Source organism: Rhinolophus ferrumequinum, chromosome 5 (genome assembly GCF_004115265.2).
Source record: "Rhinolophus ferrumequinum isolate MPI-CBG mRhiFer1 chromosome 5, mRhiFer1_v1.p, whole genome shotgun sequence".
In the NCBI taxonomy this organism is placed as follows: domain Eukaryota; kingdom Metazoa; phylum Chordata; class Mammalia; order Chiroptera; family Rhinolophidae; genus Rhinolophus; species Rhinolophus ferrumequinum.
The window spans coordinates 78,291,828-78,309,576 of record NC_046288.1 but is presented as its reverse complement, the minus strand read 5'-3'; the positions used below and the strand labels follow the sequence as shown (position 1 = coordinate 78,309,576).

Sequence of the window (17,749 nt, the reverse complement as noted above, 5' to 3'; positions counted from 1 at the left end):
AACAATCAAGAAATCTAAACACTTCCTGAATATTTGATTATATTGACGAACTACTGTTAACTTTCTACAGTGTAATAGCATTGTGTCTTAATTTTCAGAGACACTAAAATATTTACAGGTGAAATCATAGACAGACTGGGATTTGCTTCAAAATGAAGCCGGTGAGTAGGAGGAGCAGACAGAGGTAGAAATAGAACAAGGCTGGTCATAAGTTGAGAATTGTTGAAGCGTGGGTGATGCGTAAATGAGGGCTCATCAGACTCTTCTCCTTTTGGACCTTGGAAATTCTGGATCACAAAAAAAGATTTGTTTTTAAGGACTTGGTTGTTATCTATAGTTACCAAAAGCCACATACAAGACCCGAAACCATAAAACTCCTAGAAGAAAACATAGTGAGTCAATTCGCAGACATTATAATATTTTTACTGATATATCCTCTTAGGCAAGAGAAGTAAACGAAAAAATAAACGTATGGGATTATATCAAACTAAAAAGGTTTTTCACAGCAAAGGAAACCATCAATAAAACAAAAAGGCATCCTATTGCATGGGAGAAGATATTTGTCAATAATACATCTGATAAGGGGTTAATATCCAAAATTTATAAAACACTAATACAACTCAACACCAAAAAAGTAAACAACCCAATTAAAAAATGGGCAGAGGACATGAAGAGACAGTTTTCTAAAGAGGACATACAGATGGCCAATAAACATATGAAAAAATGCTCAGCCTCACTAATCATTACAGAAATGCAAATAAAAACCACAATGAGATATCACCTCACCCCATCAGAATGGCTATCATCAATAAATCAACAAACAACAAGTGCTGGTGAAGTTGTGGAGAAAAGGGAACCCTCGTGCACTGTTGATGGGATTGCAGATTGGTGCAGCCACTATGGAAATCAGTATGGAGGTATCTGAAAAAACTGGAAATGGAACCACCTTATGACCCAGCAATGCCACTCTTAGGTATTATCCAGAGAAATCCAAGATGCTAATTCAAAAAAATATATGCACCCCTATGTTTACTGCAGCACTATACACAATAGCCAAGTCTTGGGAACAACTGAAATGCCCACTGGTAGACAACTGGATTAAGAAACTGTGGTACATTTATACAGTGGAATATTACTGGGCTATAAAGAAGAATGAAATCTTACCATTTGCAATGATATGGATGGACCTAGACATTATACTAAGTGAAATGAGTCAGACGGAGAAAGATAAATACCATATGATCTCACTTGTATGTGGAATCTAACGTACTGAATAAAATGAGCAAAGTAAACAGAAATAGTCTCAGAGATACAGAGAAAAAACTGATGGTAGCTAGATGGGAGGGGGTGGAGATGAGAGAGAACGGGAGGGGATTAAAAAACACAAATTGGTAACTACAATATTGCCACGGGGATATGAAAGACAGTTTGGGGAATATACTCAATAATGTTGTAAAAATTTTGTAGGGTGCAGATGGGCACAAGTCTTATTAGGGAGACCACCTCAGGGATGGTGTAGATGCCTGATCACTGCACTGTTCACCTGAAGCTGAATATTGTATGTCAACTATAATTTAATATATATATAGTCATGGGATATGGAGTACAGCATACGAAATAGAATCAATGGAATTGTAACAGCTGTATACGATATCAGAGGGACAATAGATTGGGGGAGGGGGTTAGCACTTTGTGAGGGGTGAAATGTCTAACTATTACATTGTTTTGCACACCTGAAACTAATAATAATAATAATAAAAAAGCCACAACCAAAATGTCCTTCGATAGATGAATGAAGAAGTTGTGATACACACACACACACACACACACACACACACACAAAATGGAGTACTATACTACCATAAGAAAAGATGAAATAGGACCATTTGTGACAACATGGATGGATCTGGAGATTATAATGCTAAGCGAAGTAAGTCACACAGAAAAAGTCGAGAACCATATGAATTCACTGATATGTGGTACATAAAACTGAAAACAACAAAAGAACAAGACAAACAAATGAAGGAACAAAAACTCATAGACACAGACAATAGTTTAGGGGTTACCAGAGGGTAAAGGGGGAAATGGGGCACTAAAAGACGTTAAACAGGGTCTGATATATGGTGATGGAAAGAGAACTGACTCTGGGTGGTGAACACACAATGTAATTTATAGATGATGTAATACAGAATTGTACACCTGAAATCTATGTAACTTTACTAACAACTGTCACCCCAATAAACTTTAATTAAAAAAAAATCTTCGTAGAAGCATGATGCATAACAGCCCTACCATGGAGTGAATGCATGTGTCCCCCACCAAATTCATATATTGAAGCGTTAATCGCCAGTGATGGCATTTGCAGGTGGGGCCTTTGGGAGGTGATTAAGTTTAAATGAGGTCGTGAGGATGGAGCCCACGTGACGGAATTAGCACCCTTATAAGAACAGGAAGAGATCAGAGCGTCCTTGCTCTGCCAAGGAAGAAGGCAGCCATCTGCAAAATAGATAGAGGATTCTCACCAGACACCAAATCTGGTGTCATCTTGATCTTGAACTTCCAGCCTCTGGAACTATGAGAAATAAATAGCTGTTGTTTAAGCCACACAGTCTCTGGTTTTGTTTTTTGGGTTTTCTGTTTTTGTTTTTTTGGGTTTTTTTATAGCATCACGAGTTGACCAAAACAGGCCCCAACTGGAAACCTCTCAAATGCCAACCTAGTAAGATGGATAAATTATGATATATTCATGTGATAGAATAGTATACAACAAGGAAAATGAATATTTACACTACATGCAACAATATGGATAAATCTCACAAATAAAATATGGAGCAAAAGAAGCCAGAAACCAAAGAGTAATAACATGAGGCTCTAAGGAAGTAAGAAAATCTTCTGTGAACTTATTTTTTATCTTGATCTGAGGGCTAGTTACACAGATGTGTGCAATTTGTGAAAAGTCACCACGTTGTAGGTTTAGGTGTACTTGACTGTATGCATATTATACTTCAACACAAAAAGTTAAATATTTGTTAAAGAAAAGATTCTGATTTAGCAGGCCTGGGATGAGACTTAAGAATCTGCATTTCTAACAAGCTCCCAGGTGACGCTGATGCTATGGGCCCAAGAGCCACATCTGGAGTAGCACTGAGCTAGGCCACTGCCGTCCAAGGACGCATGAGAATTTCCAGGAACACACTCAGTGGACAGCGCAGAACCCCATGGAGTCTTTCCTGAGGCTTTGGTCAGGGTTACAGGTTTACTGAGTGGTGCCCACTCTCACTGTCCGCAGAACCCCATGCAGACGTGTTGGCAGGACATGCCAGAGCAGGCCTGCCATCTGCCTACGAGCTACTCCCCAGGCTCATGACAACCTCCCAGACAAGCAGAGCCTGTAGCCACACTGCTCTCCAGGCCGTACCCTATGAGACTCTGGTCTCAACTTGCATCACTCAGGCCTCTGCGTGAGCACCTGGAATGTTCTACCTGGAGTACTCTCCTCTGCTTCCGGAACCCTTCCATACCCTCAGGACTCAGTTCAAATGCTACTTCCACCACGAAGCCTTCTTTGATTGCCCCGTCATGATTCATCCCTCCGCTGGATGGCCGTGAGCAAACCTTTCATACCTGACAGTGCACGGACCAGCATGCCCTGCTTCACAGCCCCTTGTGGAAGGGGAGGTCTCCTCGCTCGATTTCAGCCTTTTAAGAACAGGGAGACCCAGTCACCACTATCTCTGCCAAACAGCACCAGGTTTCATCCCCAGGAGGAGCACACTACATATTTATAGGATTGAAATGTGAGCACTTGAAATAAAATAGGTTTGCATCCGGTCCCACCATCTTTCAGAAATATGACCTTGGGCACATTACTTAATACTTCTGAGCTGTTGGGGAAAATTAAAGAACTCTGTAATAGGTGCAGTGTGCTGAATGGCGACTCCCCAAAAGATATGTCCGACACCTGACCTTGGGAACCTGTGAATGTGACCTTATTTGGAAAAATGGTGTTTGCAGCTGTGATTAACTTAAGGATCTTGAGGTCATCCTGGACATGGGGAAGGCCCTAAATCCAATGACAGGTGTCCTTATAAGAGAAAGGCAGAGGGATATCTGAGCCAGAGACACAGAAGGCAGCCATGTGAAGACAGAGGCACAGATTGGAGTGATGCAGCCACAAGCCAAGGAATGCTTGGCGCCCAGAAGTCGAAAGGAGTCTCCCCGGGAGCCTCCAGAGAGAGCATGGCCTTGCCAACACCTTGACCTTGGACTCCTGACCCCCCAGAACTGTGAAAGAATAAATTTCTGTTGTTTAAAACGACCCAGTTTATTTAAATATTATGATGACCCAAAAAGTACTATTGTTATTTCCATTGTACAGAGGGAAAACTAAGGAATGGAGAGTTTAAGCAACTTGCCCAAGGTCACACAGCTAGCCAACTTCAGAGCCAGGATTCAAAGCCAGACAGTGGCTTCAGAATATGAGCTCTTCACCACTGCTCAAGTGTTGGGCTCATTTCCGAGTCTAGACCCCAGCCAAACAGAGGGTACGTGCCAGGCCTGCCTGGGGCCATCTTTCCTGGTCAGGTCCATCCTGCTCTATGGTTCTGACCCGGCACTGCTGTGTACAGAACACACTTTACAGCTGCTTCTCCAAGTGCAAATTTTAGGATTGCTCTTCCACTCTTGACTCCAATGGACAAATGATGCTTAATACCATGTTGTCTTCATCCAACAGCTGTTGGTTTGGTCTTTATTTATATTTTTACTTCATCTCTCACTTCCTGCATATATCTGAAGGCCTCCTAAAAGGACGTCATCATTGGAGACCTGGAGAGCAGGAAGCTTTTTTCTGTCTTTTGCAGGTAAGGCACACACTTCCCAAAAGGAAGCAGCCTGTCTCTGTTGTTTACTTATGGAAAGACAAAAGCACATTTCAGCAGGACTCTGTAGACACGCTTATGGAAAAATAGTCAATAGGACCCAATTTTCAGTTCAGCTGAAAAGCTGTACTAAGAAGCGGAAGACAAGTATGGAGGATTAGAGGCGTGCCAGTTACAAAGTGTGTACACATCACCTGCCAGCCAATCCCACCCCACACCCACGGGTTAGTGGATTATAAACAATCTGTGCCGCAGTTCTCCTCCAGGAGGCAACGTGGGGCACCGGGGATAAGCCCAGGCTTGGGTCACAGGCCCTAGGTCAAACCCTGGCTCAGCCACTTATGTAGCCACCAGTGTGTGTGACCTTGGAACAGTCCCTTACCCTCCCTGAGTATCACTTTCCTTATCATCAAAACAAAAGCAGCCACTGTGTCCCTATAAAGCCAGCCTGCCTGGCTGGATTCAAACGCTGCGTCTGCCACTGAGCAGAGTGTGGCCCTCATTAAGTTAGCCGGCTGCTCGGACCTGAGCTTCCTCTCCTGTAAAATGAGAATACTAGTACCTAGCCCACAGACTTGTCCAAATTCCTGAACGCAGGCACATAATAGCTGTTTGCTCTCATAAGTGTTAGGAGGAAAACAGATGACAGCTGTAGGCTGCCCAGCAAGAGTGACACCAGGTAGGAGGAACAATAGATGTTAGTTATTTCCCTCCAGGGCCTTCTACGGCCAGGCCCATTGCCAGTGAGTCACATGATCTAAAGGATAGGACTGGCTTTGTCTGAAGTAAGTAAGAACTTGCAGATGTGAGACGTAACGTCCTGATTCTACGTGGATATTGGCATAGACACACTTATTGGGCTGTCTGCCCGGCCACCTCTTTCCTGGAACGACCTCCCTGCCTGTGATGCCACGCACACAGGGATGGTATCTCAGGCCCACGCATTGTGACCCTGGCCACAGCAACTCAGTGGGCCCATGGTTGGTGACTGGCCCAGGCAGGATTGGAACTGGGACTTGGGGCTGAAAGAGAAAGAATGCCCAGACACTCTCTAGGAAACTGGACTAACACCTGGTTCCCCAGCCTGAGGACTACAGGAGTTGGGGACCCGGTGGGAGTGGGTAAGGATAGAGAGGAGGACGGATGAAGGGGCTACATGCAGAGAGGAGCCAAGATGGGAGGCCGAGTCCCAAGAGAGCAAGCTCTAGTCCCTGGCGGCTGACCCCTTCACTGAGCACCAGACACCCTGGCGTCCTGATGCGAAGTCCTTGTTTTTGATTGCCTTAGCTCATAGTTTCCTGTTACCAGCAACAGAGAGAGCTCCCGTGTAACAGAACATCCTGATGACGTAACAATTCCACAGAAACCAAGCTTCATTCTTCCTTTTTCTATTTGACCACTTACCCAACTCCACTCCCAGGACCCTCAAATCTAAGGAACAAATCAGATTAGTTTAAAACACTGTTCGAAGTAGGTCAACCTTTCTGATATTTAATTAAAAATATGACAAAACAGGGCGTGCAATAATTTTAGAAAATTTCTATAAAAATAAAAGCAGAGGAGACTTTTTTTCTTTTTCTTTTCTTATTCTATTAGAATGGTTCTCGTCTGGGTCATGATTTTTGCCAAATTCAACACAGACACATCAAATTGAAAAAGGCACTGTTCACCAACCAGACCAGATTATCTTCTGCAAAAATTACTATTTTCATAGTAACTCATGACCATTTTGAAAGCACTATGATAAAATAAAAGGGAAATAAATTATCCATAGGGTAAGCTGTGGAATATAGGAGAAATGCCAGTCCTAGAGACGAGTTTCTCAATCTGCCATTGGCTGGTTGTGTGCCTGAACATGTAATCTTGTGTGGATTTTATGTTCTGATCCGTAAAGCGGAATATAATAAACGGAAGTAAGACCACCATTATCTACCTCTCAAAAGTTGCTGGGAGATTCAAATGAGCGAACACTTAGCAAAGTACGCCTTACAGCAGATACTGGAGACAGCAAGAAACAAGAAAGAGGCAGAACAAAGCTAGAGTTCATTAGATGTAGATATTTCTTGGAGGAGTAAAGACCGCTCAGTAAACCAGCATTACGCCTGAGTCCTGGCTTCTTGACCCAGTTCTGCTACCGGGGGACTCGCCAGCAGACACAGCCCGGTTAACATCAAAAGTAATGGAACTGCCTCTTATGAGGCAACTCCGTGTGGGATGTTTCCAAGGAAGCAGCAGCAGGGACATTTTAACCCTCCCTCCTAGAGACACCTTCTTTTTCCCACATCCCCTCCTGACACCAATCTTGGCATCCAAATCGACCAGTTCTTCCTCTCAAATAATAATATTAATAGTAGCCACATTTATTGAGGGTTCTTCTCTGTGCCTTTCAGGCGTGGTTTTAAACACTGGGTTTACATGGATCATCTCATTTAAGCATCACAGAGAAAAGCTATAAAGTGCGTTATGATTACAGTCATATTGTATCTACCAGAACAGAGGCTCTGAACATTAAACCACTCGGCCAAGATCACTCAGCAGGTAACAGGCATGAGCTAGGATTTGAACAAAGTCCTTTGGACATAAAATGGATCCTGCCGCCACTTCTCCCATTACTGTTGCTTAGTTCTCCGTTCGTTCGTTATGACCTCCCTCTGGGTCACTGCGGGAGCCTCCATCTCCCTGTGTCCTATCCTACCAGCTGCTACTGGATTCTTTTCCCAAAACCTGGCTCACAGATCCCAGCAAGACATACCACAAAAGGCAGGGGCTTTCAATAAATGCTTCTAGAATGAATGAAACCTGCGCTCCTGCTGCCTCAGCTTCCTTCCCTCTGCATTACTCCCTGGCCTGTTAGTCAGGGTCTCTGAGCTCTGGTTCCCTGACCTTGGCAGTCTTACTGCATGAACACCCACCTGATGAGTCCACTGTAAACCGCTGTCTCCTCTACTTTCCAGACATGGCGTTCCCTCTGCCTGGCCACCCTTTCCTCAACTCTCCCTGGTCATCCTGCCATCAACGTCCTTTCTAAATTGAACGAATGGACGAATGAGTCCTCCCAAATGTCGTCCATCACTCTCTTAGTGAGTCTAAGCCCGGGACACTGTGTGGCCCTTGCAGCTTCAGCCCAGGGCAGGTCTAGGTTCTGCCTCAGTGTGTAGGCTTCCTGGTCTTATCTGAGCTAATCTTTTCTTCTCCTAGGAAGTTAAGCAGGCCTTTGTCTCAAGTCCCAGCTAAACAATACCTTTCTATTGTTTAGCTATTATTTATATAATGTAATATAATATAAATCTGTTACTTATAATATGATATCTTATATTTATAAGGATACAACATGTACTTCTCTTTAGAGTTTCAAGTGCCAAAAACAAAAAAAAAAGTATGCCCTTTTAATTGAACACAGGATGTGCGCATAAAAGTAGAAGACTCCTCAGTAGGACGGCAGAAAAAGAGGGAGCCCAGACTCCAGGGTCGCCTCTTCCTCTTCTGCTCCTGCTCTGGGACTTTGCATTCAAAACACTTCTATTTCAAATGAAAGCATATACCTATGGGACAATAGCTTCCGTGAAGATGTTACTCCACAGATGACTCGTCCTAAAGTCCTCTGTTTTGGTTAATGTATTAACTTTGTTAAGTTAATAAATAGGTATCAGTATCTCTCACTCTCTCACTCTCTCTCTCTTTTCATCTTCAATTATCCAGACAGCTATGTATGACTTGGTGCTCATGAAATGCACTGGCTTCAAATGGAAAAACCATGTTTGTGTCCTGTTTCCTTTATGTTGCAAAGCACCAAATGGGTACTTTGAGACTGTTATGAAATCTAGTAACTGGATGAAAGAATATAAATAATAGGATAGTGGAAAAAAACACCAACACCTCCAAGATGTCACCTGCTAAATTCAATATTACATTCTTTAAGCAACCTAACGATTGTTTTCTAAAAAGGGTAGTGCTGGTCTGCTCTGGTCTACTGTTGAAACTTTTGGGAATTTCTTTCTCTGAAGTAATATGTATTGAATAAGCCCAAGGTATAATACAAGCAATGCTGACTTGCTCAGATTACATTAGGATTTAAATGCTTCTGACGCCTCCTTCTAGACTAACAATGATGGTGGAGTTCAAAACCTTAAAGTGGACTGGAAGTAGGATATTTTTTAACACAATCATTTGAATGAAGACTTTTTTAAAATACTGCTTTCCCTCGTAAAATAAGTGTAATGATGCCTTCCTCTGAAATCTAGGGGAAGAGAAATAAAACACGACACGGAAAGAGATCACACTATTAGCTAATTACATGGTATGCCTTAGAATGACACATGGATGCTTCACAATCTTTTCGAAGAAGTCACAGTAAACAACGGAATTCTATGACCTTTACATAAAATAAGAAGCCAGTAGAAACACTAGTAGGTATTTCTTTATTCAATAATATTTGTATAATTCTGCTAATAAACAGAGATATCTACTGAAAACAGTGAATTTGCATTCAATGTAAATAAAGAAACTCAGCTTATTTTCTACTTCTGTCTCTTAGATTTCCAAATGTAGTCTTTTAAGCCATGACATAAATGGTAAGCCGTAATCTTCAGGGCTCTCTTCAATGACAATAGGTCTCAGAGTGCTTTATTTCATTAAATTGAAATTAAACCTAACAAAAAATTGAAAACTACATTTCAAACTATTTCAATTGCTTAATCTAAGACAAATAAATGCAAAAAACTTCAATATAAATGTATTTTAATCAAAAACTATAAACTGCCCAGTATATAAAGTGAAGTTCATTAAATACATTGTCTCTCTCTGTTTCTCTCTCTCTCTCTCTCTCAACACAAAACCTCTTATGAACAATAGCTGAACAGCTATGGAAAATGATAAAAATTACTACAAATTTTATAATTTTTAGTAATCATGATAGTGTTCAGTTTAAACATGATAGTTGTAGTTTAAAGAACAAGCTTAGGATAGCTCTAACATTCAGCCAAGAAAAATTTAGACTGACAAAACCCTAGCCACAGACACTTCCCACAGACCATTTTAATTTTCATAATCCTGTTCCTGAAAACGCATACCCCAGAGACTGAGTACAGATGAGGAGGGGAAACAATGGTAAGAAGGACAAGGAGTGGAACGTGTACAGAATGAATAACAGCACGATGCCATGCAAGTTCCGATGAGTGGCCGTGCCTCCTTTCCTCACAAACTCTTAGAAGTGAAACAGTTACTCAGGTAAATATGTTTGGTCAGGCCTGTCCTTGCCCTAAGCAATGTCAAAATTGCATTTTGTGGTGGGTGGAGGAGATTTAAAATTATAAGCCAGGAGGTAATTATTAACTTCTCATTTGATGACAGAGAATTTTCATTCTTACCCTAATTTTTACCTTTGGTATGCACTTGAGAATAATGTATTGCTCTAGCCAACAAAACAAAACAAAACAAAACAAAACAAAAAGAGGGAAAGAAGGAGGATAGAGAATTGGAAAACCAACATAGCAACAGAGTTTGACTTCATTTCTTATAATCACATTTCTGACAACCTATTTAATGTGGTACAAGTTTTCTTAACATCTGTTTTGATACGTCCTGCTCATGTGCAATTCAATCTCTTGAAGCCTCATACCTTAAAATACTATCTTCTATATTGGTTGTTTTCGACATGAACAAGCAATATTGCATATGTGCACGTGTGTATTTGAAAAATGATGCTATCTTTTCCCGCAATCAGCACTTACCTTCAGGGAAAGCATTGGGCTGCAGCACGTGAAGAAAGGTCTCCACAATTTGAAAGAGAACGCCAATGGGTCCAGGTTCATAAGAGTCTTTGGTCTCATAGTTCGTTGCTGGCAGTTCAAACTCCGGAACATCAGAACCCCTTGTGGATGACGGCGGCCCCTCTGAAACGGTATTCTGGCACAGGCCCAGCAGCAGCAGGAAGCCAAGTGTCAGGGCCATAGTTAGCAAGGGGCCCCAAACATGAGGTAGAACTGAGGGCCTCCTGCCTCAGAGGTCTGGAAGCTGTGTTCTGTTGGTTAGGGTGGGTAAGGCAGGAGCGTAGTTTCTGTGCAGAAGAGGTATGGGGAGGACTGGGTCTGCAGAGTCCTCGTTTCTGGAAGGCCTGGCATGCGCGATCTCCAGGGGGTCAGTCGCTCAAGGCAGCATGCCTGGCAGGGAGAGAAGGGGCAGCGGTCACCAACACAGCAGCTTGCTTGCACCAGGAGCTGCCCCAAGGAGGCTACACTGCTTCCAAGCGAGCAAGCCCTGCAGCCTAATCCGGATGAGGAGCGAGGAAGCAAGCAGAGGCCGCCTCAGAGCCATAGGGCCATGAAAGTGACCAGATCCCTCTGTGCGGAGCCACACTCAGAACACAAACTCTTTAGGGGTTCAAGCAACACCCGCTAGTGCAGAGATGGCTGTGATGTCTTAGAAACTAACATTTCTTGAGCATTGACTATATTCCAGACACCGTTGTACCTGCTTTATAGGTAGGACCTTGTTTAAGGCTTTATCCCATGTTGCAGATGAGGGGACTGACGCAGAGAGGATTTTGGTGGCTTGCCCAAGGTCATGGCTGATTAACGGGGAAGCCAGAATTTAAACCCCAGATTTTGTCTTCAGAGCCCAAGCTCTAGACACCAAGACACTCTCCTTACAGAGCCCTGCCTCTCAGGCTCCAGTCAGAGGCACAGGGGTGCCCAGCAATAGACTGTAGGTTTATTTTTGCTCCAAGTTTGTGTGGTTGTCCCTGTCTCTGGAGATCTATTGTACTCTGCCTGTTATTCTACTTACTACTCACTGACCTCATTTCAAACATCCCCCTCTCCACGCACCCTCAACACAAACCAGAAGAGGATGGCCTCGAGGGCAGGGACACAACTCTTTAAGGCTAGATGACACTAAAATCTATCTTTCTCACACATCATCAGGCAGCTGATGGAAACCTTCGCCCCAGGTCACAACCACCTGGACAATTGGGGGTCCAGGTGATGAGAGTCAGGGCAAAGAGGGACTTCGCTCATCCTGGGGACAGGGAGAAACAAACAGGAATCCTAAAAAGAGCTACCCACCCAGTGAACTGAACACAAGACAGGGCACACAGTTGGAGCTCAGTAAGTGCTGCTGAATATAAACATAAACAAGCCAACATAGCTGACTCGCTTGTGCTGTTGCACGAGGCTAGGCAAACCAAACCAGGACCTACCAGAGGGGTTGGGATGTCCTGCTCCTCCTCTCTGTTCCTGTGTCAGGAACACTCAGATTTTATTTTTTACTATAGACACACTTACTAACTTCCAAATAAGGACAAAGACGCTCCTGAAACACTGTGAGATGGGGGAGAGGGACCATCAAGACAGTGACACATTGTACAAGGGGCAGGTGGACTCACTGCCTACATTCCACCAAGTCAAAGACGGAGGTAGGATTTCATGAGTTATTTGAATAAAGATGCGAATTCATAGAGAATCCCCTTAGACGTCGCCTCATCTTCTAAGTCCCGTCCCACTCCAATTACTTCTGCTCAGAGCTACCAATAGAATCACCCCAAACTCTCCCTTTTTTCAAATCGTGGTTCTTGTCGATCCCCAATGGCTCCCAGTGCCAAGCTCATGAACCCCAAGCTTCCACGTCAGCTCTCTGTCTCACCCACAAACACACCAGAACCCTGGGCACTGTTCCCAAAAGGCAATTTCCCTGCCAGGCATGGCTGTTGCAAATAACTGTCATCACGCTACGGAGTGTTCTTGCCTTTCATTGGTTCTCATGGGAAACCAGTGCTCTGCTCAGTCGTCAAGTTGTTTCCAAAGAGAACAAATAAGAAAACAAAGCCTGTCAGCTTTTGCAAGGCCCCTCAGTCTGCAAGCCTCTTGGAGATACACAGGGTAGGAGGAAAGTATGAAAGGATAGTTGTGGGTGATGCTTCAGGGAGCACAGGGCTACTCTGAGCAGGCAGGCAGGTATGCCCACACACCACACAGGCGCACATACTCGTACATACCATGTACCACGTACCATGTCCATATACAACATACACACAACATACACATACACACATGTGCGCACACACACAGCGCACAATCACATTATCACGCACAAAGCACACACCACACTCACATCTTGTCTTGTTTTATACTGAAGGACAGGCAGAGAGCTCAGCAGCTGGAAGGATTAAAGGCTCAGCTGCTAAGGCTGGCTTCCTGGTAATGCCACCAAGTCTCAGCCAGGGATGGAGAGAAACAGCAGGAGAGACTGGCAGAAGGCCCTTGGGAGAGCTGTGAATAAACGGATTTTCAAACTCCCTCCATGCAACAGCAGGGGAAGGGAAATCCGAAACGAGATGCTAGTTCTCACTAGCGAAGGTGGACGTGGCGGTTGAGCTATAAGGCACCTGGAACCCCACGACCAGGCACCTTTACATCTTGCTCCAAAGTGCAGGTCCCTCTTAAAGTGTAGAATGAATATTAAGAAAATATTAAAATCTCACTACGTATGAAACACTAGACAACTAATAAAATTTAAGTGAAAAACGAAGGGTGTTTCAGCTGTTTTAATTGACGGCTAAAAGGGAAGTTCTGAGTGCTCACCTATTGAGCCACACAGGTAGCAAGCGCGACTGAGAGCAGCTCCCAGAACTGCCAGCATAAAACCCAGGAAACCACTCAGGGACCAGCAGCGGCATCAGCCTGAAATGAGGCGCCTATGTAACATGCAGATTATCAGACCTCATTCTAGAGATGAGGCCTATGAATCTGCATTTTTAACACTCTCCCCAAGTACCTGATTCTTAAGGCATCTAAGGTTTGAGAACCAGCCCTGTTCCTGAGTTGCACCTTAGCTCGTTCAGACCACTTTCCAAAGACATGCAGGCTCCCCAAGCAGGGCTGCAGGATAACAGAAGTAAAGCATTGACCCAGCCTAGTGGCTGTGTGGGGTCCATGACTGACTCACCTCTGTGGCCCCACAGTCAGGCACACAGTAGGCACTCAGTAAGGACTGATAAAATCAAATGGTGGAGGGTTGAGGGAGGAGTGACAAATGGTCATTTTTGCCTATTTCAAAATTGTATCAAGCATTTGTTTAGGAGCAGCCCTATGGCCTCTGGAAGGGGGGGCGTGGGGGGGTTGCTTGTAGCTACTTCCTCCCACACAGGCAGCAGACTGTCTCCTCACTGGAGTCACCAAGGGAAGAACAACTGGTCTACCCTTCTGGGGGGCCATACTTTCTCCTGGGACCCTCAAGTTTGCAGGCTTTGGAAATTGCTCCCTCGGGGGCTATCTCCTTAAGCAGGCACTAGACTAATCGGTAAGGTCATGTCACCGTTTTTCTAGTTTATGGGGCATTAGCTTCCTGGTTTCCATTCCAAAAGCACTGAGCTCAAACTGGGGAAGGGGCCCCAGAATGTGAATTTTAAACAAATATTTCACATGATTCTGAGCATGGAGTCCACAGCTCAGCACTCAAACCCTGGTTTAAAAGCAAACATGGTGACCAGACAGCATCATTTTTTCTCTTCTTTTGATGGAACTTCTTTTAGTGGTCTGCCATGACCAAGTAATGGCTTGCACTAAAGCACACCCGGAACTTCTTTTCAAAAGATCTTTGTGCTGGATGTTTGTCATGTGGGGTTTTTGGTGGTGGGGCTGGGTGGGGCTATAGGAGCTGCCCAAGCTCTGAGCTCACCTTTGTGAGTCTGTGGGTTGCAGCCCTGACTCTCACTGTGAGGCCAGCTGAGGTGCCCCAACTGTGCCCTGGGGGGTGACTCAAGCTCAGCCAATCAGATGCTTACTCCTGGGCTTATGAATGGAGCACCACACTGAGGCAGACTGTTTCTAATACATTCTAGAAATGATGGCTTTAGTGCCAGGAGCCACATCCAGAGTCTCAATGGTGGCAGCCATGGCCATCAGAGATCCTGCTGCATGTCCGGAGTTGCACTCTCCTTGACTCCTGAGCCTGGCTAGCCAGCCTCCTGTCACTTCTCTAAGCCACCCAGGACCCAGTCCTTTTTCTGCTAAAAATTACCCAGAGTTGACTTCTATCTTTTGTAAAAAAGCATCCTGATGTTGAACAAATCTCAGAGAGAGCTTCTGACTCCCTGCAAAACCTATTCCCTTCATATTTTAAACAGTACCAACAAAACCGTATGTGGGTTAAAGTTTTATTATTTTCAACCTGTCCTCTGATGCACTTGCTTGCTTCATTGTACTAGAAGTACAGAAACAGTCCAGCGCGGACTCATAAGGAAGTTCATAAAAAATACTATGGGACACATTAAGAGAACAAAAGTAAAGGGCACTGCTGAAGAGGCAACAGTGAAGGACTCTCTAGTCCCCACTTATTAACTCTGTACAGTGAGCAACTGTTTACCTTCTCCTCATCCGTAAAATGGGGTTTCAAATAGTGTTGGAGGGTTAGAGATGGACTAGGGACAGCCCCTGGCACACAGCTGGCAGTCAGTAAAGAGTCTGTACTGCAGCTGAGAGAATCAGTACTCGCACCCTGGAAACACAGGGCTGCTCCGAGGATTTTGAAAGAGGAAACTCACAAGTGAGTGAGAAAGAAAAAATAAGAAGTAATGTCACACAAGTTGAATCACATGAAGTTGCCGACATTCAAGTCTTGGGGCCACAAAAACGGCAATTTCACAAGGTTCAACCTAACACATAACCGCAGTTGTGTCTTCAGTGGGTCTATGTTAGGACGCGGGGCGGGGAGGTACGTTCAAGTTGCCGCACACACCTTATCTTGACAAGGTCAGCGGCCTCCCACAGGACCTGGGGAAAACCTTTCTCTAGCCGGGCAGGAGAAAGACCAGCAGCGGCCGCGGGTAGCAGGCCCAACCTGTTGCTTCAGGAAGCTTGAGGCACCGGCTTCCCCAGCCTTTCACTCCAGCCGGTCGCCAGGCCGGGTCCCCTGCTCTGGCTCCCTTAGCGGCAGGAGCCTCTCTGGGGCTGCAGGACACAAAAGAATGCGCGGCTGAGGGTCCGCCGACCGGGAAGACTAGAGGAATACGCCGCCGCCTGGGGGCGGGGGTTGCCGGAGTAACTTGGCTGCCTTCAGCCCGTTGGCGCGGGTTCCCCGCCGCGGCCCTGGTTGGCATGGATCGGGAGTCGCTAAGGAGAAAGGGGTCTGGAGCGGTGTAACGACCCCGGGATCGGATCCCTAGCCTCTCTCGGCGCCTGCTTTAGTGAAACTGACCTCGACCCCTACTCTCCTGTACCGCAAAGCCCTTCCTCTGTCCATGCTTCCCTTTGTTGTCCCGGCTGGCGCCACACAGCCGCGGGCGCCCGCAGCACCTATTCTTAATCCCGCAATCGCCGAAGGCCCCGGCGCTGTGCACCCAAAGGGGGTAGGGGGAATGCTTCAAGTCAGGGGTGAGTGCGCTCCCCCACGGACGCGGGAAGACGGCCTCCCACTGCAGCCCCAGCGCTCCCTCCTGCTATGGTCGCTTGCACCGAGTACTCCATTTGGCAAATCAGAGAACGGTGACCCTTTTCCATACCCACTCGGGAGGCTCAGTGCCCCGCGCCGCCGGTACCACCCCCAGTACTCCCTCACGGCGGAACAGTTCCCAAGGCTCTGATGGGCCTCCCCATCCGTCCGTCGCCCTTCCGAGAGCGAGCCCGCGGCCTCGGGGGTCCCGGTACTGCTCCCGCTCCCGCTCTCGCTCCCTCTGCCTGCTCGCGCGGGGCATTCGGCGAGGCACAGCCGCCAGTTCCCCTCCACTGGATGGAAAGAAGACCCACCAGGCAGCCGGCAAAGTTTGCGCGCGTCCGCGCTCTGCCCGGAACTCCCGCTGGCCGGGAGCCCGGACCAACTCGCCCGCTCTGCAGCCCCCAGACGCTCTCAGGGCTCACATCACCTGCTGCCGCCGGGCAGGGGCGGGGGCGGCGGAGGGCTGGGAGGTAAGGCGCGCAGAACGAGCCCCTCCGTTCCCCATTCCCCACCCCCAGCTCTCTGGAAGGGAGTGAGCTCAGCTCCCGGCTCGGTCCACAGACGCCTCCTGTGCTCGGGATGAGGACACGGCCACTCACCGTGCGCCAGGTCCAGCTCCGGCTTCGGCCCGCGCAGCCTCTGCGCCCTCCCCTCGCAGTCTTGCTCGCCTGGCCCCGGCTCATGAATGATTTATGAGCCGGCTTCGGGGACCACCAGGAAGGCTTCCGGAGAGGCTCCGGGACGCGTCGGGCCGGGAAAGGCCCCTGCCCCTGAGGCGCGTGAGCGAGGCCCAGGGGCCCGCAGGACCTGTTGCGGCCTCCCTTGCTCCCTGACCCTGATCTGTGGATGGAGCGGCCGGCGTGGCAGTGTTTCCTTAAACTTACTCACCTGCGGCGGGAAAGGTGCATGCGGCCAGGTGCCTGGTGGGGGACCCGACTCGGTGTTTTAAAGATAGCTAAGCCTGGGGTTCTGGACGCGGTCCCACTGGACCAGCAGGGCGGTTTCGCCACAATGGCCCTGGGCACCACCAGATTGGACTGCATCCATTTCCTGTGGCGCGAGTCCCGCTCACCAGAGCACGCCCTTTTCACAGCGCCCACGCCTCCTTTACCTAGGCAGAGCCCTCTTCTTGGAACGCCGCTGACATTTTACTCCTCTTCTCTCGGGTCCGAACTCAGACCTGCCTGAGCTGACCAACCCCCTCCCTCCCAGGCTGCTTTAGACGCTTCTATTGCCAGCTCCCAACAGAGTTTAATGGAAAAAAAAAATTACCCAAACAAAACAAAATCCAAATTATTTGGTTTCTTAGTGTGTACCAATCACAATGCTAGTAGCTGGAGCTATTTAAAAACAAAAAACAAAAAACGGCATAAACAGTCATTGTCGCATAGATGCATGCAGGCATCTGCTGAACAGGAAACACGGTGCCTTAATTAATCATT

The 17,749-nt window shown here is 46.4% G+C and overlaps 1 protein-coding gene across 6 annotated transcripts in view; it reads right to left on the bottom strand.

The window, feature by feature from the left end:
• Positions 1–17,749, bottom strand: part of PROM1 (prominin 1) — a 112,396-nt gene that overhangs the window by 77,071 nt on the left and 17,576 nt on the right. Inside the window, exons 1-2 of one of the 6 annotated variants that reach the window (XM_033106753.1) lie at positions 17,196–17,526; positions 10,610–11,038 (exon numbers count right to left, since the gene is read on the bottom strand). In XM_033106753.1, coding sequence (XP_032962644.1) covers positions 10,610–10,829 — 220 coding nt within the window. In that variant the 5' untranslated portion in view covers positions 10,830–11,038; positions 17,196–17,526. The other 5 variants (XM_033106754.1, XM_033106756.1, XM_033106755.1 and 2 more) reach the window with 5 other exon arrangements.